Genomic DNA, 25,350 nt, shown 5'->3' on the forward strand with positions numbered 1-25,350 from the left:
AAAGCTGTTACTCAAAGGAAGCTTAAATAATCATGTGTTTCAGAGTCTGATTTCAGAAAAGTGAATTTTAAAACTATGTAGGACAGGGACTTCCCTGGCAGCCCAGTGGCTTCCACTGCAGGGGGCACGGATTTGATCCCTGGTCTGGGAACTAAGATCCCACATGCCATGTGGCGTGGCCAGGAAATAAATTTTTTAAAAAACACAAAAACCCATGTAGGATAATTATTCGAGTAAGTAGAGACCCTCAAAGTCACTGATGACTGTACTTCCATAATTACATTGTAAAGGGACCCTATTCAATGTGATTCTGAAAACACCTTCTGAGCACCTGCAGCTACAATGTGCTGTCCAGTCCCACTGCTTACTGACCTCAACTCTGGAGAAATTTTTCCACATCTACAAGTGAAATAAATCCCTTTAGATTTAATTCGATTTTTTCTTTTTTGGCTTTCTGTGGACCTGCTCTGTCTAGTACAGTAGCCACTAGCCATATGTGGCTGTTTAAATGTAATTGAAATTTAAAAATAAGTTCATTGGTTGCAGTATATACAAATACAACATTTCCATCATCACAGAGAGTTGTTGGATGGCACTGCTATTGACACAGAGAGAAAACAGCAGCCCGCTCGTTAGGTCCCTTCCTGTATTACTTGTATTTTATGCTTAACTGCCTGTAATGAACTCCACATATGTTTTCAGTTGTCAAAACCTAGATGAAGTGTTTTTCTGACTTTATCCAGCAAAGTTTATTATTTAGTTTGTCTTCTTTGGTTATGTGAACTTTGAATCACATTCTGTATCAACTATTGCTTCTCTCTAGAACCATATTTTTCAGTCATTCTCTTGTCCTTTTCTTAAACATTGTAGAACTTTGAGTCCTGGTCACACGTAGATTTAATAACATTGCATAGTGAGATTTTTTTTTTTACGTTTTATAATAGTTGCATTAATCCTATATGTTTTCCAGCAAATTTTTTTTTCATGAAACTAATTTAAACTGAGTCTTCTAGGCAGTATACTGTTTCTACAGTAGATGGCAGTAATATCAAATCTCAGATGCAAGCAAATATTAATGCTGGGGCTTCCTTTTTTTCTTTTTATAATTTTTTCACTCCAGGAATGATTGGACCTGCAGTATTCCTGGTAGCCGCTGGATTTATAGGTTGTGATTATTCTTTGGCCGTTGCGTTCCTAACCATATCCACAACACTGGGAGGCTTTTGCTCCTCTGGATTTAGCATCAACCATCTGGACATTGCTCCTTCGTGAGTACTGATATATAAAGATTCGTTCTGACTGACTTGAAACTATTTTCTTTAAGTGTGGTAAAATATATATAACATAAAATTTGCCATTTTTAAGTGTATAGTTCTGTGGCATCAAGTACATCCATTCACATTATTATGCAACCATCACCATGATCCATTCCAGAACGTTTTTATCTTCCCACACTGAAACCCTGGACCCATTAAAACACTAACTCCATTCCCCCGCTCACGCCCCAGCCCCTGGCAACTGCCATTCTACTACTTTCTCTCTCTATGCATTTGACTACTCTAGGAATGACACCACACAGCTAGTAAATGATAGAGCCACAACTTCCCCCTAAAATCTTACTTTTAATCCCAGAATTCTTTCTACAGCTATTTCTCTGGAAATATTCTTTGGGCCTGTGCCAGTTGACAAGGTAGAGGAGGGGATTAGCTAAATATTTTAACCCAGGGATTTGATGCACTTAATTTTTTTTTAAATAATGAATATGAATTTATTTTTGGAGAAAAGACCAGTGGTCTCCCTCCCACCTTTCCCCTACCCCCAGTTCTTCCCACCTAGACTACCACAGAATCTTCTGATTTCTGTTAATCCTTGTCTCCCATCCCTTCAATAAATACTTCTAAATAAGCTCCAACAACTGATGCTCACAGAGCTTGAGTGGACCTTTGAAAGCATTCTAATCCAGTCTCTCGTTTTATATAAGAAGTCCAGGAGGCTCCATAGCATCGGAGATGCTTAACTCTGGGCGGAGTCCTATCTGCCACTCCATAATGCTACAGGGGCTCATTCTCGGCCTGTGGTCCACTGCCATTTCCTCTCCATCCATCTGAATCCTTTCCAGTTCATATCCAGTTCTTCATTAAGCTTTCCAGGCCATTGTGCTTTTTTCTCTTCCTTTTCTCAATTTACAATTTTATGCTGGATACCGTACCTTAATTTGTAATTATTCCTAAATGTGACTCTTCTCTTTCTTACCTCCCCAATTTGCATGTAAGCTTCCTCAGACTGAGACATCCTGTATATCCATATCACAGCTTCTGCAGGAGAGGCACCCCCAGTCCATACTTGCTGAGTGGTTGATTTATCTGATCATACTAAGCAAATAGGAGCTTCAGTGCTACATACCCTTAACAGTGGGGAACCAAAGAAAGAAAACCATTTGAAACAAAATGTAGCCTAAGCAAAAGCTCTAGGGCTATAATCTCTGAGAGTTCAGGGCCCAAGTCTGTCTTATTAACCCCAGCAGTACCAGCACCTGGCCCTGTGCTGGGCCATGGTCAGTGCTCAGTCAATCAATTACATGAATGGAAGAATGAAAATAGACTTTCATATTCAGTACCATGTCAAAATTCTTTCTAAAACGCTATTTGTGTGTTGACCTTACCGTGTGTCAGTCAACACTTTTCTTTAAAGCTCTTTCTTATGAGAAATAAGAAATAAGGGAAGAATTTTGTGAACTTTACAAGGTGGAAAATGTTTGTTAAGTATACATATTGGTGAGTTAAGAACAGAAGGAGTTTCGGACTTCCCCGATGGTCCAGTGGTTAAGACTCTGCGCCTGCAATGCAGGGGCATGGGTTCAATCCCTGTTCAAGGAACTAAGATCCCATATGCCATGCAGCACAGCCAAAAAAAAGAAGAACTGAAGGAGTTTAACATAAGGAAAGAGAAGAAGAATAGTAAATTAACTTGGAAAGTAAATTAATTAATTTTTTTTTAAAAAGTAAATTAATTTAATTTACTTGGAAAGTAAATTAATCTCAAGAGAACTTTGTTAAACGTAGTGAAAGTTTGAAAGATTGAATACAAACCTAACTGAAATAATAAAGAGCCCATTGAAGCGGAAGGAGTAAAGGTGTAAGATGCCATTTCCGTGGGGACCAGGGCGAGCCCACTGCCCTAAACAAATCTCTGCTCGGGCTTGAGACTTGGACTTGAGATTTACAAAGTAGAGAAAAGTATCCAAGGAATAGGAAATAATTAAAGGACTGTTCCTTTATGCTACTGATTAGAAAAGGAATCTGGAAAGGATTTCCCTTGAAATAAGTTAAGCAAATGGCATTGTTCTTATAAACTATGAGTGTGTGGTTTATAGAATCATAGAAAGTTAGAAGTGGGAAGGATTTAGAGTATTCTTGTCTCTTACTATGCCGACTGTGGTCCACGGAGCAGCGGCATGATTGTGCAAAATGCAGATCCTCAGGCATCTCCCCAGACTTACTGAACTAGAATCTGCATCTTTAGATCCTCAGGGATCTAAGGGATCCTTTAGATCCCTTGTACCTTTGAGCGTGAGACCCTGGTCTGGTCCAGTTCTCTGATGCATACAACAAACGTTTAGAGAGTACCTGCGATACCTTCAGTCCTCCACGTGGTGCTACAGAAAATAAAACCCAGCTCCTGCTCGCAAGATTAGTCTAGTTAGGAAAGAAACAATAAAAAATAAACAATTGTAATATATTATGATGCTAATTAATTCTTTCAAAAAGTAATTATCAAATGCCTACCAGCTACCAGCCAAAGCAGCACAACTGTGGCCTGTGGAGCTCTTAGTCTAGGGTGGTGGACACGAAAGAAATAAAAACCAACTTTTTGAAGAGAAAGTTGAGAGAGTATAGTAGGGGGATATAATGCAGATCAGGGAGCAAGGGAAGGTCTCTGTGAGGAAGTGATATTTAAGCTAAAGCCTGAAGAATGAGTAAGAAGTTAGGCAAAACGGAAGTAGTATTCCCGACAGAGGAATTTACATGACAGGAAGAAGAAACTGGTGTGTGTCTTAGTCTGCTTGGACTGACAGAACAAAATACCATAGACTGGGTACCCTAATCAACAGAAATTTTCTCACAGTTCTAGAGGCTAGAATTCCAAGATCAAGGTGCCAACACAATTGTTTTCTGGTGAGGAGTCTTCCTGGTTTGCAGAAGAGCTGACCCCTTGCTGTGTGCTTACTCGGCCTTTCTTCAGGTATGCGTGCATGGGTGTGTGCAGAGAGGGCAAGAGCTCTGGTGTCTCTTACTCTTCTTAAAAGGGCACCAGCCCTGTCAGATTAGGGTCCCACCCTTGTGATCTCATTTAACCTTTATCACCTCGTAAAGACCCTGTCTCCAAATGCAATCACACTGAGGGTTAGGGCTTCAACATATGAATTTTGAAAGCACGCACTCAGTCCAGAACAGTGTATTTCACGTAACTGAGAGAAGATCATTTGTGGCTGAGATGCAGGGAAGAAAGCCACTGGGGAGTAAGCAGGAGCCTATAGTAAGCGTTTTATATTGTATCCAAAGCAAGTAAGAAGTGACATTCTCTGTATTTTAAGGTCACTCTGTGAGGACGAATACAAGTGGGGAAAGCCAATTAGGAGGCTATTGTAGTAATCCATATAGGAGGTGATGATGGCCTGGAATGGGGATAGGAGATGTAAAGAAGTAGATAGATTTGAGGTCTTTGTGATTACAGTAGGTGGGACTTGACAGTAGATTAGACCTGAAGAGCGAGGAAGATACCAAGGATGATGTATTTTGTATTTTCCACGTATTTTGCGTGGGCAGATAGTTGTGCCGCTGACTGAAACTGGGATGTCTGGAGGAAGAAGAGTCTTGGGGTAAGATAAAAAATTTCACAGTTGGGGCTTCCCTGGTGGCGCAGTGTTTGAGAGTCCGCCTGCCGATACGGGGGGCGCGGGTTTGTGCCCCGGTCCGGGAGGATCCCGCGTGCCACAGAGCAGCTGGGCCCGTGAGCCGTGGCCGCTGGGCCTGTGCGTCCGGAGCCTGTGCTCCGCGGCGGGAGAGGCCACGGCAGTGAGAGGCCCGCGTACTGCAAAAAAAAAAAAAAAAAAAAAAAAATCACAGGTTAAAATTTTTTTTTTTTAAATATTTATTTATTTAGCTGCACTGGGTCTTAGTTGCAGCATGTGGGATCTTCGCTGCAGCGTGCGGGATCTTTAGTTGAGGCATGCAGGATCTAGTTCCCCGACCAGGGATCAAACCCGGGCCCCCTGCATTGCAAGCGCAGAGTCTTAACCCCTGGACCGCCAGGGAAGTCCCTTAAATTTTAGATATTTGTGAAAAACGTTTAGAAAACAGTAGTTGTAGGCAGTTTGACATTTGGATCCGGTACTCAGAAAATCAGTCTGACCAGAAATGAAAATTAGGGAATAGTAATCCACATTTCAGAGTTTTGAAAGACAAGGATTGCCTGGTGAGAGACAGTAGAATGACAAGATGAGTGATCCCCAGGACTGGGTCTTGACCAATATGTAGAGACCAGAAAGAGGGGAAATAACCAGACAAGGAGACCAAAAAGGAGCAACCAGGGAGATAGAAGGAAAATCAAGAATGTGGTGTCAAGGAAGCCAAGACTATCCAGTCTTCAGTTCAAGAGTGAGAGCTGAGCAAGAGATAAAGGCGTAGGAGCGGTCAACATATGAGTAGCAGATGAAACCGTGGGCTTGGGTAAAATTACTCAGCAAACTGTGACAAGAACCCTGGGAATCCATTAAGAGAAAGAAGAGCCTGATGCAGAGATAACTGAGAAGGGGGCTTCCCTGATGGCGCAGTGGTTAAGAATCTGCCTGCCAATGCAGGGGACACGGGTTCGAGCCCTGGTCCGGTAAGACCCCACATTGTGTGGAGCAACTAAGCCCGTGCGCCACAACTACTGAGCCTGCGCTCTAGAGCCTGCGAGCCACAACTACTGAAGCCCGTGCGCCTAGAGCCCGTGCTCCTCAACAAGAGAAGCCACCGCGATGAGAAGCCCGCGTACCGCAATGAGGAGTAGTGGCTCGCCGCAACTAGAGAAAGCCCGCACGCCGCAAGGAGGACCCAATGCAGCCAAAAGTAAAATAAACTTATTTAAAAAAAAAGACTTACATTTTCATTATTAAAAAAAAAAAGATAACTGAGAAGAAGCAACAGGAGAAGGATAAGGAAAAATAAGTAGAGATTAGGATCCCCAAAGGGAAAGTTTGATCAACAATGTCAGATGCGCCAGAGAAGCCAAGTAAAATAAGAACGAACGTGTTCCTTGGATTGGACAACCAGACGGAGAAGTTCATTAAAGATCTTGGTGACAGTGCTTCCATGGAGGAAGGAGAAGGAAGCTAGGCTGAAGGCAGCATACTGCAGTGGTTTCAGAGTGTGATCCTTAACCCATCCACATCAACATCAGCAGGAGTGCTTGCTGAAAACAAAGCAGAATTGTTGATCACAGAACTAGGAATCTGCATTTTGGTGCCCCTCCGTGTTGTCCTCATGGACATTAAAATTTGAGAACCGTTGCCAATAAACAGCTGTTTCAAAACTATTAACCATGAAGGGAAGGAAAAGAAGCTAAAGACGGACACATGCCGCTGGAGGATTTTGAGACCTAAGTATGTTAATATGCTGAGAAAAGAAGGCCAGTAAAGGATGAGAGATTAAAAGTTAAAAGAAAGAAGTAAAACTGACAGGCTGGTAGAACGCAGGAAGGAATGACATCCAGTGCCCAGTGGAAGGGATGAGCTTTCAACTGAGAAAAGAAGGAAAGCAGTAAGATGGGTTCAGTTGAAGAAAAGTTTTCAGGTGAGTTGAGAAGCCAAGGATTGTGGTTTTAAAATACCTCCATGGGGGCTGCCCTGGTGGCGCAGTGGTTGGGAGTCCGCCTGCCGATGCAGAGGACACGGGTTCGTGCCCCGGTCTGGGAAGATCCCACATGCCGCGGAGCGGCTGGGCCCGTGAGCCATGGCCGCTGAGCCTGTGCGTCCGGAGCCTGTGCTCCGCAACGGGAGAGGCCACGACAGTGAGAGGCCCGCGTACCGCAAATAAATAAATAAATAAATAAATAAATAAATAATACATAAAATAAAATACCTCCATGGGACTTCCCTGGTGGTGCAGTGGTTAAGAATCCGCCTGCCAATGCAGGGGATACGGGTTCGAGCCCTACTGTAGGACTGAAAATGTGTTGTTGAATTGATCTAGGCTTGAGATTTCAACAAGCTGAGTCAAAGGGATCTGGGAATTGGGAGTTTGTTATCTCTCAGACACTTTTAGTTGAAGGAATGGAAATCCTAATTCAAGCTGGCTAAACATCATAATGTATTAGTGTAAAGTCCAGAGACGGGAGGCTTCAAGCAGGAGCTGATATCCAGCTGTCACTAATCTCACCCAAGACTCGTTTCTTTTCCACTCTCTACTCTGCCTTTCATACCAGTTTTATCCTAAAGCTGGATCTGCGAATAAAAATGATTACCAGTAACAACGAGGGTTACATCCTTCTTTTTTTTTTTTTTTGCGGTACGCGGGCCTCTCACTGTTGTGGCCTCTCCTGTTGCGGAGCACAGGCTCCGGACGCGCAAGCTCAGTGGCCGTGGCTCACGGGACCAGCCGCTCTGCGGCATGTGGGATCTTCCCAGACCGGGGCACGAACCCGTGTCCCCTGCATCGGCAGGCAGACTCTCAACCACTGCACCACCAGGGAAGCCCTACATGCTTCTTCATTCACATGAAGCAAGAAAGAAAATGATCTTTTCCTCTTTCCATCATGGAAATACAGGCTTCATTTGGAACCAGACTGAGTCACATATCCACGCCTGAACCAACCCCCATGGCCAAGGGAATGCCATTAGACTTCAGCACAAGCAGCACCCGCCCCTAAAGTTAGAGGTGAAGGAGTCAGTGCCCCTAAGCCTCATGGGAATGGATGCCGAGGGAGCCATTGGTGACGTCCACACAACACGTCAAGATATGAGCACAAAGAAAAGAACTCATTTGGAAGATGAAGAAACTCGGGCACAGAGGAGCTGTGTGACTTGCAAAGTCACAATTAGCAAACGGCAGACCGAAGGCTTGAATCCAGGTCTTCTAGCTGTGTGGTCCCGGGATCTTTCTGCTACATCAAGGTGCCTCTCAATGACTTATTTAAAAGATCTTACAAATTGGTCATTGAAGAGGCACTAGCAGTTATTTTGAAAACTCAGGAAAAAGAATTCATTGCAGAGAACAGATAACGTACTTTGGTTGCCTCAGTTAATGCGATTTTATTACAAAACTAAGTAAAAACTGGACCATTAAATAGAAATTGGAGCTATTGTCAAAAGAAGATGAAAATGCATGCCAGGGCTTCCCTGGTGGCGCAGTGGTTGGGAGTCCGCCTGCCAATGCAGGGGACACGGGTTCGTGCCCCAGTCCGGGAAGATCCCACATGCCGCGGAGCGGCTGCGCCCATGCGCCGCAACTACTGAGTCTGCACTCTAGAGCCTGCGAGCCACAACTACTGAAGCCTGTACACCTAGAGCCTGTGCTCCACAACAAGAGAAGCCACTGCAATGGGAAGCCCACGCACTGCAACGAAGAGTAGCCCCCACTCGCCGCAACTAGAGAAAGCCCGCGTGCAGCAACGAAGACCCAACACAGCCAAAAATAAAAATAAAATAAAATAAATAAATTTTTTAAAAAAAGAAAATGCATGCTAGAGAAGGAAAAAACAAATATCCATGGTACCTACCTTATAAAATTGTTTTGAGGATTAGATAGAGCACAGAGAGAGAGAACACTTCGCTTATAATGTAATAAATGCATTTGCACATAATGCGATAAACTTCATTATTATTTTCTGGCAAACTTTGAGTCAGGTACCATGATCAGGGTCACAAATCAATCCAAGCAGAATACTAAAGGGATGATTGGTGAGCTCTTGGAAAAGAAAACACTGATCACTAAGGAGCCACCACTGGGTCACTAAGCCCCAAAATAGCAAATTTCTCAACCTCATTTTCGACCGTGTATACACAGTATATTTGGTATATCAGGATTTCAGCAAGGTCTCCCATGATGTCCTTTTAGACAGGATGGAGAGAGATGAACTGGATGTGCGATTAGGTGGATTTGTCATCACTAAACTTCAGTGTCATAGCATGCTGATTAATGGACCTAGTCATTAAGCAAGCACTGTGCCAAGCGCTGTAGCAGATGTTGAAGACATAAACGTGAAACCCTGCTTGCACCTGGGTAAGCTTCTGCTGGCTTGGAGGGTGATGTGGTGTTGTCCTGAAGCATTTACTGGGCAGCCTGCAGGCAGTATCCTGGAACTGGGCTTCAAGCATCAGCTGGGTTGGTTGAACTCTCGGTCTGAAAGACCCTGGTCCAGCCCTGACATTTTATGAGTCCTTTATTTTATTTATTTATTTATTTATTTATTTATTTTGCTGTTAAAATGACAGTAATTTTATTAAAGTTCCATATAGTACAAATCAGTAAAACGACTAGAAATAAAATAATACTTGGAATTCAAAATAATACAAGAATAACATAGTTATTCCATGTAAACCACAAAACAAACCTCGTATGGCTGAAATGAGGGATCTAATTTTTATTTGACTTGAGAGATTACACTAGCTGTGACACACGACTTCACACCAGTCTCACTGCAAATCATCTGGCTTTTATAACCTCGACTTTTCTCACACACATTAAATCATACAGAAGAAAACCTTTATGAAACAAAGACCTTCCACCGATATCACATCTTAATATAGTACTCATTATAAATGTTCCAAGGGCACAGTTTGTTTTAGAAAAATAAGCTAAAAACCAATGAACGATCACAGAAAACAGTAGAGCTTCTGAACATCAAAGGCATATTTCAGGAATGCAGTGGGCAGGTGGTTGCCTTTAAACTTAGAACAGAAAGTAATACAGTGGGGGCTTCCCTGGTGGCGCAGCGGTTGAGAATCTGCCTGCTAATGCAGGGGACACGGTTTCGAGCCCTGGTCTGGGAGGATCCCACATGCCGCGGAGCAACTAGGCCCGTGAGCCACAACTACTGAGCCTGCGCGTCTGGAGCCTGTGCTCCACAACAAGAGAGGATGCGATAGTGAGAGGCCCGCGCACCGCGATGAAGAGCGACCCCCACTTGCCACAACTAGAGAAAGCCCTCGCAAAGAAACGAAGACCCAACACAGCAAAAATAAATAAATAAATAAATAAACTCCTACCCCCAACATCTTCTTTAAAAAAAAAAAAAAAAAAGAAAGTAATACAGTGAAAGAAAGTTTGGGAAGATACTAACAGGCTACAGTTCCTAGGCCTCATTAGAGTTCAAATCTCAAGCTAAACGGCTGAAAATGAGGGGAAATTGGGCAAGCCCAGCAATTCCCATGTCTGGACGTGCCGCGTGGGCCCTTGTCCTGTTACTTTGACAGCTGCCGAGACTTCACACGTTTTCATCCCCTCCCTGTACTTTCTCTGCGCCCACTCGTCTCTTACAGCCAAACTCGAGCACTACTTCCTCTAAGAAGCTTTTCCTGAGGCATCCCCTCCCTGGTCCCCTCAAATGGCCCCCGCCCACACAGAGGGTTGATTAAGGCCCCGCCTGTGTGCTTCTATAAACCCTGGTATGAATCGCTAACATAGTTTGATTTTTCAGGCTACTAGGTTTTATTCCATTATTGGCCCATAATCTTTCTCATTAAGTAAACTGTGAGCTCCTTGAGAACAAGAACTATGTTTAATTCATTGTTGGACACCAGAGTCTTCCATAGTGGTTGACACAAGTGACATACTTAAGAATTGTTTGTTAAATGAACGAATGGATGGGTGGATGAGAGCAATAACTGGTATTTACTATTAAAATGGTTTGAACCATTGGCTCTCCTTCGTACATTATAATTATAATTGGTTGGAAACTGTGATGAGTATTGGCTGTATCCAAGCGAGGCGGTGGGGTGAGGGGTGTATTTCTTGCACATTTGAGGAGTATCTTCATAATCAACAATTTGGTTTGGTTCATCCTTTTCGTCCCTTACTCTGAGAATAGTAGATAAATTGCAGGAAAATAAAACATTATTTTAAAAAATCTATTCAACAGATATTAACTGAGCATCTACTGTCCAAAGTGGTATGTGTCCTATCCTCAAGGAGACTATAGTTTATTTTTTTTATTTTTATTGGAATAGAGTTGATTTACAATGTTGTGTTAGTTTCATGTGAGTCGGTTATACATATACATATATCCACTCTTTTTTATTTTTTTTAATATTTATTTATTTATTTGGTTGCACCGGGTCTTAGTTGCAGCAGGCAGGCTCCTTAGTTGTGGCATGTGAACTCTTAGTCGCGGCATGCATGTGGGCTCTAGTTCCCTGACCAGGCATCGAACCCGGGCCCCCCTGCATTGGGAGCGTGGAGTCTTAGCCACTGCGCCACCAGGGAACTCCCTATCCACTCTTTTTTAGATTCTTTTCCATATAGGTCATTACAGAGTATTGAGTAGAGTTCCCTGTGCTATACAGTAGGTCCTTATTGGTTACCTATTTATATATAGTAGTGCGTGTATGTCAGTCCCAATCTCCCAATTTATCCCTCCTCCCCCCTTACCCCCTGGTAACCACAAGTTTGTTTTCTACGTCTGTGACTCTATTTCTGTTTTGTAAATAGTTTATTTGTACCATTTTTTTTAGATTCCACATATAAGCGATATATGATATTTGTCTTTTCTGTGTCTGACTTACTTCACTCAGTGTGAAAATCTCTGGGTCCATCCATGTTGCTGCAAATGGCATTATTTCATTCTATTTTATGGCTGATTAACATTTCATTGTATATATGTGTACCACATCTTCTTTATCCATTCATCTGTTGATGGACATTTTATATATCTATAATGCTGCCTTATTGAAAACAGTCATCACTGGATTCAATCTGTAGGAAAGATCAGTTTTCTCTTGCCCCAGCATTATAGATATAACATCCCAATATTAAGTACGGATTTGGAATCAGGCAAATTGGGTAACGTTTTATAGTCTCTCTTTCTTACCTTTAGAATGAAGATAGATAATAATCCCTACCTCCTGGGGTTCATTTTACTATTAAAGTGGGATAAATTATAGAAAATACTTAGAACCCTGCCTGACATAAGGTTTTTCAGTAGGCAGTCAGTATTCCTCTTAGCATATAAATATATGTCTACATGGTATTTTTCTAAGCCTTTTCTTCTGTAGACTAAAATAGATATTTTCTATGGATAATTTTGTTGCCCAGATTCAAGGGATTTGGATAGATTTTTAACCATTAATCCCACAGAATTCTAGGACTCCAATAGCACAGAATCCAGATGGAGTCCATACAACATGTTCTTTTTTCCAGGCTCTCATCAATCTTTCATGGCCTTTCCTGGCCAAGTGTAATATAAATACTTGAATGAGCTTCTTGGTGCTGACATTTAGAATTTCACAGCATTCATCTGCACTTAATATCTGTCACTGAAAAGGCCTGGCAACATTGCGGTCGGTTCCTCCCGCTGCCAAGGTGTTAATGGTTTTAAAAAAAAAAAAAAAAAAAAGGACAGGTTCTGCCAAGCTTGGTTAATTTAAGATCAGCTCCCTAAAGGGCATAAGCCAAAAAGACCTGTGCCACGTGGTTTTGTTATTGTACCCTGTATACACGTGTTTTCAGCGTAAAAATTTGTGACGTTTATAGATAACTGCATTCGGTTCAGCAGGATATTTTATTTAGGCGTGTGTCAATCAGCTCAGGAAGCCATACAAAATACCACGTGGCTGAGTAGCTTAAAAAAACAGAAATTGATTTTCTCACAGTTCTGGAGGCTAGAAGTCCGCGGTCAGGGTGCCAGCAGGGTTAGGTTCTGGTGAAGGCTCTCCTCCTCGTTTGCAGACAGTCACCTTTTCCCTGTGTCCTCACGTGTGGCCCTTCCTCCATATATGCTCACACAGACAGAGAGCCCGATCTCTCTTTCTTCCTCCTCTTGGCAGGCCACCAATCCTATTAGGTTGAGACCCTACCTTTATGACCTCATTTAACCTTAACTAATTCCTAAAAGCCCTGTCTCCAAATACAGTCACATTGGAGGTATGGATTGGGGGAGGACACAGTTCAGTCCATTGCAGGCACTTTTCCATGTCTGAAATGGGGAGAGGAGTTTCAGATAACTAGTCTGCAAGCAAGGTACTGAGGATCCTAAACCCTAATAGAAATAGTATTATCCCACAATGAGACTACATGGTCTAACAAACATCAAGTTTCTTTCATTTTGACCACAATTTTATAATACTGATTATCTCATTAAACAATTAAAAGCTCTAATTGGACTTTGAATATACCTAGGTGATAAGTTAATAAATGCCATTTACTTGCTTAACTAATTTTTTTTTTAATAAATTTATTTATTTTTGGCTGCCTTGGGTCCCTGTCGCTGCACACGGGCTTTCTCTAGTTGTGGCAAGCGGGGGCTACTCTTCGTTGCGGTGCGCGGGCTTCTCGTTGTGGCGGCTTCTCTTGTTGCGGAGCACAGGCTCTAGGCGCACGGGCTTCAGTAGTTGTGGCTCACGGGCTCAGTAGTTGTGGCTCGCGGGCTCTAGAGCGCAGGCTCAGTAGTTGTGGTGCACGGGCTTAGTTGCTCTGCGGCATGTGGGATCTTCCCGGACCAGGGCCCGAACCCGTGTCCCCTGCATTGGCAGGCGGATTCCCAACCACTGTGCCACCAGGGAAGTCCGTGCTTAACTAGTTTTTAACTCCACCACCACCGTTAAGTTTTCTTGCTAAAAATATCAAACGTAAATCTAATGAACCCTTTAGGATCTCGAGTCTAGATACTACCAGTGTGCAGGAAATACAGGGGACATAACTCTATGCTAAATGATGCCTCAGTCTACAAACTCCAGAATGTAGGTCCATCTACAGGACAAAATCCCAGGTTCTTCAGTTGACACACACAACTATCGATACACACAACAACTTAAAATAACGTTCAGCGACCCTAGCATGTAATCCGAACTGTTGCATACTGTACGACCCTTTGGCGCCAAAGCGCAGAAGGGGTGCTGGTCTCCATGGGACAAGCTTCAGCAGTCATTGCAGTGCAGCCTCACAGGACCACGCGTGGGCCTGAACACCTGTGGGTCACACGCACTTCTGTGGTCAGCACATATTGAATGAGCATAGGTGTTGCACTGGCTACTGGAAATAATAAAGGGGAATAAAACATGAGTTTTCAGGGAGACTATGGAGTCAGAATTAGCAAACTTGAATTAGAGAACGAGTACCTCTTAAAACACAAAGTACTAGCTTTGAGGACAGTACAATTCTGAAAAGACAGAGTTCAAAATGCATTTTTGTCATACGCTACAATATATATAAACCCAACTTGTCTATTTCTGGGACAGTGTGCAAGGATTTAGCGACAAGAAGATACATAATAAGTTGAACAGGTAAGTTGTGAAATTGTGTGTTCAGTATGATCTCATTTCTATAACATATTAAAAATATATACAGAAAAAAATAATTAGGATATTTACCATAATGCTATCTCTATATAGAAGAGTTATAAGTAATTTTACTTTCTTTGTAATATTTTTGAAAAATTTTTAACAATGACATAAATTTTGTAATCAGGAAATAAATTCTCTTTTTTTTTTTTTGCGGTACGCGGGCCTCTCACCGCTGCGGCCTCTCCCGTTGCGGAGCACAGGCTCCGGACGCGCAGGCCCAGTGGCCATGGCTCACGGGCCCATCCGCTCCGCGGCACGCGGGATCCTCCCAGACCGGGGCACGAACCCGCGTTCCCTGCATCGGCAGGCGGACTCTCAACCACTGCGCCACCAGGGAAGCCCTAAATTCTCTTTTTAACTTAAAAAAATTCTAAGGCACATGAAGCTTCCTATCTAGATACAGCCTTGTATGAAAATCATATATCAGCACTTTTCTATTTCACTGTAAAAGGGATCATTTCAATGGCTGTGTTTCTCTATATGATGTTAGAACTATTGAAATGTAAGTTTTTCACTCCCCAAATATTTAGTCCTATTTCAGTAAGACGTTTCATATAGACATAAAATTTCACAAGAATACAGCCTGGGAATGGTCTAGCTATCTATGGACAGAAGCTATTTAAATGTGTGATGCAGGGAATTCCCTGGCGGTCCAGTGGTTAGGATTCCACGCTTCCACTGCAGGGGGCACGGGTTCGATCCCTGGTTGGCAAACTAAGATCCCACAAGCTGCGCGGTGCCCCCCGCCCACCAAAAAAATGTGTAACACAATTATAAACCCCTATGAAAATGTTTCTGCAGGTATGCTGGTATCCTCCTGGGCATCACAAATACCTTTGCCACTATACCTGGAATGATTGGGCCCATCATTGCTAGAAGTCTGACCCCTGAGGTAAGTAGATAATTTGCCTATAAACTGAAAAGCTCTAAACAGTTCATTTGAAGCTGCACGCCTGTGTCAAAGTTGAGTATATTTTAATTAAGGATAAAATTCTGAATGTCTATTCTTATGCAATTATTTACAGCAACAAAAAGATAAATACCGTAATAGGTAGGAAAGTATATTTTCAAAGAACACTTCCAATTTTAGACAGAACAACGGAACTAAGTTCAATGAAGATCTTGTAACTGAAACCACACAAGTACTTAAAAGTTGTGATATTATGCTAGATAAATAACTTGTATCTTTGGTTTGAACAAATAAAAATTGGCAATGTAGAATTATTCCAGAAATGGAACCACGAAAGTGTCAGGAAATCAGGTGAGAATGAATAGGAACAGTTGAAATAATCAAGAACGTTTAGAAGAGCAGAATACTTAGGAAGACGTATAGGTGTCTTCACATATTTGAAAGATGGTGACTTATTCTCGGTAGTTCCACAAAGCCAGATGGAGAGAAGGTACGAGGAGACATAGGCAAGTTTTCTGTTTAGAGCTGTTACTGTGTGGAACGGGCTGCCCTTTGAGTTAGTGAGCCCTGAAACGGTCAAACGTGTATTCAACTGGCATTTCTTGAGTACTTATTACTGTGACAGATACTAAGGATTCAAAGGCAAAATTATAAGATTCTACATTTGAGAAATTCATTATTTAGATATTATACGTAAAAGGGCTTCCCTGGTGGCGCAGTGGTTGAGAGTCCGCCTGCCGATGTAGGGGACACGGGTTTGTGCCCCGGTCCGGGAGGATCCCACATGCCACGGAGCGGCTGGGCCCGTGAGCCGTGGCCGCTGAGCCTGCGCGTCCAGAGCCTGTGCTCCACAACGGGAGAGGCCACAGCAGTGAGAGGCCCGCGTACCGCAAAAAAAAAAAAAAAAAAAAAAAAAAAAATAGAGATTATATGTAATGAAAGTACAGTGTGACAAAGCTGCAGAAAAAATGTATGCTCTTGCTGTGGACACAGAGGAGGGAACAACCAGTTTGCGGGAAAGGAGGCTGGAGGAGTGAGCCAGGGTGTGGGAAGGGCTGGTATCCGGTGTCAGGGCACTGAGGCCCCAGAAACACGGCGGGCCCGGGGTTGCATGGCCTGAAGCAGAGACACCGAGTTATATTGTGTAAGAAATCGAATTCAGCGACCTCAAAGGCCCTTTCCAACTCCAGTTTTCTACTGCTTAAGAAAATCTAAAGGACTAGTGAAATGTGTTCTTCAAGAGGCTGACTTAAACCTCCAAAAGAGACTTAATTTTCTCTGTTTTGTGTCTGTGATGAAATTAACACTATCTAATCCTTAGAATTTCAGTATATGCCTACAAATTGTCTTATTACCAAATACTCTGACTTCAGACACAGGGTGTTCACTGCATGTGGTGCTCTACCATTTCTAATTCCTTACTCAAGTGAATCAGTGCCTCCTTGTTACCATTTTCTCTCACTTAACAGAAAGGGATGTTGGGACCGCTCGGTATGTCCCGTCACAGATGTTTACCCTTATCTTCATGGAGCATTGTGGCAACACAGGAACCTAAGTCAGCACACTACCACGAGTAACTTCACTCATTATCACTAGTCCTGGCACTTCTGCTGGGAAGATCTGGACTCCTGAATTCAAGTCTTGAATGTTTGTAAAGTGGGAACTGAACTGGATTTCAGATCTATTGTTACAGCATTTGTTTAATGTTATTAAAAAAGGCCATTATTTTTAAAAAGGAGAAACACATTTACCTGTACAATTGTAATTGCTAACAATTAAAGTTTACCGCACTTTATAATTTATAATTTATTTGTTATAAATAAATAATGAAATAGGGAGTCCCTGGCAGTCCAGTGGTTAGGATTTGTCGCTTTCACTGCCATGGCTCAGATTCAGTCCCTGGTCGGGGAGCTGAGATCCCACAAGCTTCGCAGTGTGGCCAAATAATAATAATAATAATAATAATGAAATAAAGGTCAGAGTGTGTCTGAGGTTCAATTCCGTTACAGACACAACAGCATTCTCTAAAAACTGGTGGAGTTTTTGTTAAAAAACAAACCAGGAGCTTTGTGCGACTTCTGGTACAGTTGATCGATTTTAAGTCACCCGTTGCCTCCAGGTAACACTGGGGTATTATTTCATCCTGCAGGTCACACAGAGCAGCTTTTTCTTAGAATCCTAAGAAGCTGTCTTAAACCTGTCTCTCAGGTATATCGTGTAATTAGTAATTACTGACCGACTTCTGCTCTAGGATGGTAACACGTTGTTAGCAAGCATATCTAAATAGTCCCTAAAATTTAAGATGGTTTCTAAGATTTATTTTTCCACCAGAATACATTCATCTCAGATAAGTATAATTGACCACAGAGTACTCCTTTCTTTCTCCGTGTTTTTCCTTTTTTCCTAAATAAATGACTTCATGCCAACTTGCTGGTGCCTTTCCTTTTTCTTCCTCATTGCCAAATCAGCTGCTTGGTTTCTTCTTTTCTAACTGCTGCAAATGAAGCACTCTGGTTACACTGAAATTGTGAAAATCCAAAAAAAAAACGTTGTTAAAGATAGTCACACGACCCAGAGGTTTAGATAACTACTGGATATTTTTACACCACTGGATTACACACTGTGTCTCGTTGATCTCTTACCGACAGATCCCATCTATGTTCTGTGTTGTGTGCCATTCAAGAGCCCTGCAGGATCTTTCAGGCCAGGCTGAACCTGTGTCCATCTTAACTCATCCTTACTTGATCTGCCCCTGACACCCCATACCTGAGAACTTGGGAGATGACGTGCAGGCATAATACTAACACTTTCCTAGTAACACATGAGTTGAGGACATGCCAATGTTTTACTTTTAGTAAACTTTTTTATTGAAGTGTAACATGCATTTTTTAAATGCACAAATCCTAAGTGCACAAGCTGGACAGATTTTCAGAAAGTACATCTGTGTGACCAGTGCCCACCCAATCAAGAAACAGCACGTTATCTCCCTCGCAAAGCCTCCAGGTAGCCCTTCCTTTCTCTTTCACCCCCACCAAGAGGAACCACTCTCCTTTTTGACACCGTAGATCATTTTTGTCTGATTATGGGCTTTATATCAGCGGAGTCGTTCAGTGTGCACTCTTTGTGAGGCGTATCGATGTTGTTGTGGGTCACTCGTCGTTGCTGTAAGTAGTCCATGGAACACATATGCCACCGTCTCACTGTTGATGGACATTTGGGTTGTTTCCAGTTTTCATGAATAATGCTACTGCCATATAAAAATAATCTTGTGACACCACCTTTTTTTAAAGCGGACTACAAACAAAATCCTCTTTCATTTGCGTTTTTTCTTTCCTTCTCTGCAGAACACTGTTGGAGAATGGCAAACTGTTTTCTGCCTTGCTGCTGCTGTCAACGTATTTGGTGCCATTTTCTTCACACTGTTCTCCAAAGGTGAAGTACAAAACTGGGCTGTTAGGGATCACGGTGAACCCAGAAACTGAAGGAACCAATAAATAATCCTGTCTCGATGTATTTTTGTTTATCATGTAACCTAGCAGTGCCTTTGATATTTTAATGTGTGAGCAACCTATAATAAGAAAAAATTGTACTGTATTAAATTTTTAAGGCCTGTAATCATGAAATGTCACTAGTTGCCAGATTAGTAAAATTAGCTGTTTTTAATGATTAATAACACATTTGCTGGAACTTACAATTCAGGGTCACATACCTGGCTGCAAGTCAGGCAGTCTGAAAGAGGGGATTTCTGTTTATTTTTAAGACCATACTTAAAGGGACGAGCAGAAACGGACCCCTGTATACCTTTGCTTAAGCTGGATAATAATTCTCAGGTCTTGGTAAACACCTTTTTTTGTACACTTTCCTCAAAAACCTATCTGTCATCAACATTCCCTGACACTTAGATCTCAAACTTCAGCATCTCCACGGAGCTGCCAGCCACTGTATCATTCAGCCTGGCAACTTCACTGAGGGAAGCGTGCCCAGGCCGCTGCCAGGCGTTCCCTCTCTGGCTTCAGGGACAGTGCCCAGCACTTACCAGAGGCAGCATCCAACACCAGGGTCAGCGCCAAGGCTTTGGATGGTGTCATTCCCCTGGGGCTGTCAACGAGTGGCTGAAGCCCTGAGCCGGCAGGGACAGCGCAGTCCACAGCCATGGCTTCCATGCCCCTCACCCTTCCCTTCCCAGCACGCTGGAAGACTGACTGGCGTGTAACCTGCAAAAGAAAGTATGATGCCCAATTAGCCACAAGTAACATCATCCCACCTTCGTGTGGGATCAGAGTATAAATTTTCAAGTCCTGTGTTCTATGAGCTCCACCAGGATAATTAAATTTAAAAAAAGCACTCTCACATGTTTCCTCTCTGTCTTATGTGTCAGTGTCTGGTCGCAGCTCAAGGTTAGGGTGACTCTTACTTCTGCAGCACCTGCAACCAGTGGGGTGACCGTCTTTACTGCTGGTCTCTGAAAGCTCATTCTGCCAGTTTTTCCTGGGCCATCGTCCAGTGGTTTTTGAGCGTGCTTCGAGGGCATTTATGTGGTTTGGAACTTGATTTACGTTTTGTTGTGTATGTTCAACACTACCTGTAACATCTTAACTAAAGCTATTTAATGTAATATGACGTGTACACATTTCTGTAAATTTATTTTTAAATCTGTAAATAACTTTAAGTCGCTATGGTGATTTTTCTTTTATAAATTATCAAAATAAACCTTTTTGGATTGATTACTTTTGGATCTGACAGCCCTGTGACACCTTCTAGTAGTCACAGTGGCTATTTTATATCTTCTCTTTCATCCTCCTCAACCACTGATCTGCCTCTACCCACATCTCTGCCACCATTCAGCCAGGATACATAGGTCCTCTAAGTGATGCAGCATCAGAAACCTCTACTGCCATCAGCCTGCCCTTCCTGACTCTGAAATGGGTCCCCTCCTCCCGCTAAAGCATATGCCTGCATCCCTGATTATGTCCTCTCACCTCCTCCAGACCTTGCTTCAGTAACTCCTCTTGCACAGTCTCCACCTCTCTTCTTGTTCTTTCCCTTTTGTCTCAAAGACACACAAGCCTTCTAGCCTATAAAAAAACAAAAATACCTAACTCTCCTGGGGGCATGAAAACACACACATCCCCTGGTGGCCCAGGGGTTAGGACTCGGGGCTTTCACTTCCATAGCCCGGGTTCAGTCCCCGGCTGGGGAGCTAAGATCCCACTAAGCCGCACAGCGCGGCACGCACACACAAAACATATGTATGTAATGTTTCTAGAATGATCCTCAAGAAACTGGAAAAAGTGGTTCCTTCTAGAGAGAAAAAATAGGCAACCAGGGCTGGGACGGGGAATTCATTTTCACCTTGCCAAATGTGACAGTATAAACTATTCAAATAAAAACATCATTTAAAAGAACAAGACACCTGCTGCTCAAGCTACTACTGTGTGATCACCCCCAGGCTTTCCACTGCACGACGGACATGCCCAGCGAGCTGTCTTCACTGCACCTGAGAAGTTTAAATCCAGCCTCACACTCTCACCCTCACCCCTCACCCCCAATAAAACCAGCTGTTCCTGCCACTCTCCTTACTCCTGTCACTGAGGCTCGGGCTTGTTTTTTTTTTTTTTTTTTTTTGCGGTACGCGGGCCTCTCACTGCTGTGGCCTCTCCCGTTGCGGAGCACAGGCTCCGGAAGCGCAGGCCCAGAGGCCATGGCTCACGGGCCCAACCGCTCCGCGGCACGTGGGATCTTCCCGGACCGGGGCACGAACCCGCGTCCCCTGCATCGGCAGGCGGACTCTAAACCACTGCGCCACCAGGGAAGCCCTGGAGTCATTTTTTATCCCTCCTCTTCCCTCATCTCCCACCTCCCCCTCGACCCTGTGTATAGTTAACCACCTGTCTTTTCCATTCCAGTTCCAGTTCGTTAAAGTCTCTGGATTTCTTTTAAAACAAAAAAGCCCTCTGGCCATCTCCTAAATAAGATCTTGCGGCTCTTGTTTCCACCTGGAATAGAAAAGTGAAGTGGTCTCACTGCCTTTAGTCTGAACCTCTCCTGTCCAGCTTCCCACCTGTGCTGGGTCATTGGTCCAAGTACAATGCATCCCCTCTCCCGATCAGGGTGCTCCCCGGAGGTGAACCCGCTCCCCGCACCTCCCTTTGCCCACCCGGGAATCAATCCCTTAGCCCAGCAGCCTGCCCTGCTCACTCCTAGGCTCGGTCCGCTCCATCCTCATCTCCCACACCTGTTTCAGCTACATCCGGGGACTTCCCGCACTCTCCATTTTCCCCTCCCCCTCCATAGCTTTACGAACTTCCTTCCCTGAGCCTGGAAGGTTGCACTTCATCCCCACCTGCTTCAGGACCCTCGATTTCTTCTACCCTCTGGGATGTAGATGTGGTCTCTTCCTTTGATCCACTAAAACACCATATTATTTATTAATTTTGAGTTTTTTGCTTTGTTTTAAACTTGAGGACTCAGGCTCAGTGATGAAGAAAGGATCATTCATTCATTCAACAAACATGAATATCTACTCTTTACTGGGCTGTAAGGATACACAGATATGTGTTTGACACAGTCGTCTTCCTCCTGGCAGTCTCCCTGGAACTGTCAGCCTCCCTGATCCCCTAGGTCCTCCCCAGCATTCTCTGTGCAATACACAGGAACACATGTCTGTGTCTGTCTCCCTGTTAGATTCACTACAAGCATCTTTTTTTTTAAAGAATCCATTTTATTTATTTATTTATTTATTTTTGGCTGTGTTGGGTCTTCATTGCTGCACGCAGGCTTTCTCTAGTTGCAGCGAGCGGGGTCTTTTCTCATTGCGGAGCACGGGCTCTAGGTGCACGGGCTTCAGTAGCTGTGGCTCACGGACTCAGCAGTTGTGGCGCACTGGCTTAGTTGCTCTGCGGCGTGTGGGATCTTCCCGGGCCAGGGATCGAACCCGTGTCCCCTGCATCGGCAGCTGGATTCTTAGCCACTGCGCCACCAGGGAAGTCCCACACCACGAGCATCTTGAGGGTGATGTCCATTTGATTAACCTCAGCGTGATCGTCCTCATAACAATATGTGTTGTCTTAACATTTTAGTCGCTTAACAAATATTTAGTAAATAACCCTTTGTTAAATGAATGGAATTTTTAAAATCTCATATATTGTTTTTTTCAATAGGTTGTTTTCTTCTCCAAAAAGTAGTTTAAATGTGCAACACCTTTTAACGTATTAATGATATGCTCACCTCAAAGTAAGTTATAAGTGGCGGTTACTGGTAAATGGTTTTGAAAGTATTTGAGAATAGCTCAGTTCAATATAGGCAAAGTACTTCTCCTCTCAGTTATGCAACAAATATCTACCACACATTCATCAGGGGCCAGGCTTGGTTCTTGTACCTGGGATACAGCGTGAAAAAAGCAAACCCCTTTTCCCATGGAGCTCACACTCTGATTTATTGAACACTTTCCTTCACAGGGTCCAGCCTTTGAAACCTGCCTTGTAGAATGTCACTATCCACCTAACAATCAAATCCAGGGGGAATAAGCATGCCAACTGACCCTGGGAACCAGAGTTATGAAAGAAACAGAGGCAAACGCTGGAGTCTGCAGTTTGGATTAACTATTTTAATGTCCTTCTTACTTCAGCCTTTGTTTCATTTTCAAGGAATCAGAAATAGAGATGTTTGAATTTAGACCCTATTGCAAAGTAAATAATTTCCCTGAGGGTAGTTTATCACTGCTCAAAATAAAACTCACCCAGTAGAAAAATATTGATAGAGTATTTAGATTTGAAGGCAGGAAGAACACTGCAGGAAATGGCCTGGTTCCTCTTCCTCTCAGGAAAAGCATGTCACTGCCTCAGATGACTAGATATGGGGTAAATGTCTAATTTCAGTTTAAAGAATAAATTATCTTTCTCATAGAAATGCAAACTGAGGTGGCTCACATAGCCTTTTCAGATACCTCTGCCTCTTAGAGCGACCATAAGCAGAAAAGCCAGTTATAAAAGTTTGTGCTTTAAGAGAGCCATATAGAAACTACTTTCGGGACTTCCCTGGTGGCGCCGTGGTCAAGAATCCGCCTGCCTTTGCAGGGGACACAGGTTCGAGCCCTGGTCCGGGAAGATCCCACATGCCGCGGAGCAACAAAGCCCGTGCGCCACAGCTACTGAGCCTGCGCTCTAGAGCCCACGAGCCACAACTACTGAGCCTACATGCTGCAACTACTGAGCCCACGTGCCACAACTACTGAAGCCCATGTGCCTAGAGCCCGTGCTCTGCAGCAAGAGAAGCCACCGCAATAAGAAGCCCGTGCACTGTGATGAAGGGTAGTCCCTGGGCTTCCCTGGTGGCGCAGTGGTTGAGAGTCTGCCTGCCGATGCAGGGGACACGGGTTCGTGCCCCGGTCCAGGAAGATCCCACATGCCGCAGAGCCGCTGGGCCCGTGAGCCATGGCTGCTGAGCCTGTGCGTCCGGAGCCTGTGCTCCGCAACGGGAGAGGTCACAACAGTGAGAGGCCCGCATACAGCAAAAAAAAAAAAAAAAAAAAAAAAGAGTAGTCCCCACTTGCTACAACTAGCAAAAGCCCGCGTGCAGCAACGAAGACCCAATGCAGCCAAAAAAATTAATTTAAAAAAAATTTTTTTTAAGAAGAAACTACTTTCTAGGGGCTCTGCTATGGATAGCTTTGAGTACAGGAAATACTGAACCCAAATGAAATGTGACCAATTTTCTGCCATGTGCCTTGATGAGGAAGAACACCAGTAATTTTCCGAGTGCCTTCTTGCTTTCACTTTATCTTGATGTTGGGAAGGAGGAAACTTTGACGGCCCAGCACTGCCAGTCCTGTGCTTCTAAGTGAGAAGCCCTGATTGTACAACTGAGCTGGAAAAGTATTTAAGCAACCTGTTTCCCTCACACAGCCTTCCTGCTATGATAGGCTGCACCTGGGACAGAGCGATCCCCCTTCCAGCCTAGCCGTATTAAGTTTTTTTCCTGGCGTGCTCTCCTCAGCAGAAACCACTGAAATATGCTAGCCCTTCCGACAGACACCGCGTCTCGGGGATCAAGTGTGCATGCTGGCCTCATCTTGCATTACAGCCACAAATAGCCCCTCGTTTTGAGCATTTCACAACTTCACACTCACTCCACAGCCTGAAACTTGAGCTTCCCACAGAAGTTTGGTTGGGATTGAAAGTGATCGGGCTAGGATATATAGTCTGTTTCTTTTAACGCTCAAGAACTGTTTTACATGAAGTATTGGGATGCTGTCAGAGGAAATTCCAATGGGTATATTGTATAAATTACCTACACAATATGTATGATAATGCACCTTTTTTCTTTCGCACCAAGAAGCTACTTCAGGTGTCTGCTGTGCTTTGATTTGTTCTGTCATCAGTGGCAGGAAGTTTATCCTGGGGCATTCACAGGGGTCTCTTTTGGATCATCAGCAGCTACAGAGAAGCATATGATAGGTGACAGCATGTCTATACCACTGTCACATAGATTACCTCACTAAATACTCATAAATACCCCTGAATGTGCAGGCAACAAGACCTAGTTAAAGCTGGGATGAGAGATACGCGCTCTGTTAAAGGAGTGGTCTTCGGCCCTTACAGGGACCCCGCCAGCAATCTTGGTTCCCGGTGCCAACTTCAACCAAATAAGCCCACTGACTCAAACTAGTACATTGGTTGGGAATTTGTTGTGTCACTGTCTTAGATCCATGTACGATATTAGGGAATATTTTTTCTATGTTTATTCTATAGCACTGTGAATCTTTTTAACGTTTTCTGTAAACCTAAGCATGCCAGTATGATTCGGTTGCTTCTATGGAAAAAACTTTAACTCATTATTGCTATTACTGTACCGGTTTGAAATTTTCAACAATTTAGGACACTATGGGGTGGGGCAAAAGACC

The 25,350-nt window shown here is 43.5% G+C and overlaps 1 protein-coding gene across 4 annotated transcripts in view; it reads left to right on the forward strand.

Annotated features, from left to right (window-relative positions):
• Positions 1–20,174, forward strand: part of SLC17A5 (solute carrier family 17 member 5) — a 57,643-nt gene extending 37,469 nt beyond the window's left edge. For 3 of the 4 annotated variants that reach the window (XM_032651521.1, XM_032651523.1, XM_032651520.1), the window contains exons 9-11: positions 1,121–1,268; positions 15,341–15,431; positions 18,794–20,159. In XM_032651521.1, the coding sequence (XP_032507412.1) occupies positions 1,121–1,268; positions 15,341–15,431; positions 18,794–18,931 (377 nt within the window). In that variant the 3' untranslated portion in view covers positions 18,932–20,159. Of the gene's footprint in view, positions 1–1,120; positions 1,269–15,340; positions 15,432–18,793 lie in introns of all 4 variants that reach the window. The other variant, XM_032651519.1, reaches the window with a different exon arrangement.
• Positions 20,175–25,350: the final 5,176 nt, after the last annotated feature.

Source organism: Phocoena sinus, chromosome 12, assembly GCF_008692025.1.
Source record: "Phocoena sinus isolate mPhoSin1 chromosome 12, mPhoSin1.pri, whole genome shotgun sequence".
Lineage (NCBI taxonomy): Eukaryota > Metazoa > Chordata > Mammalia > Artiodactyla > Phocoenidae > Phocoena > Phocoena sinus.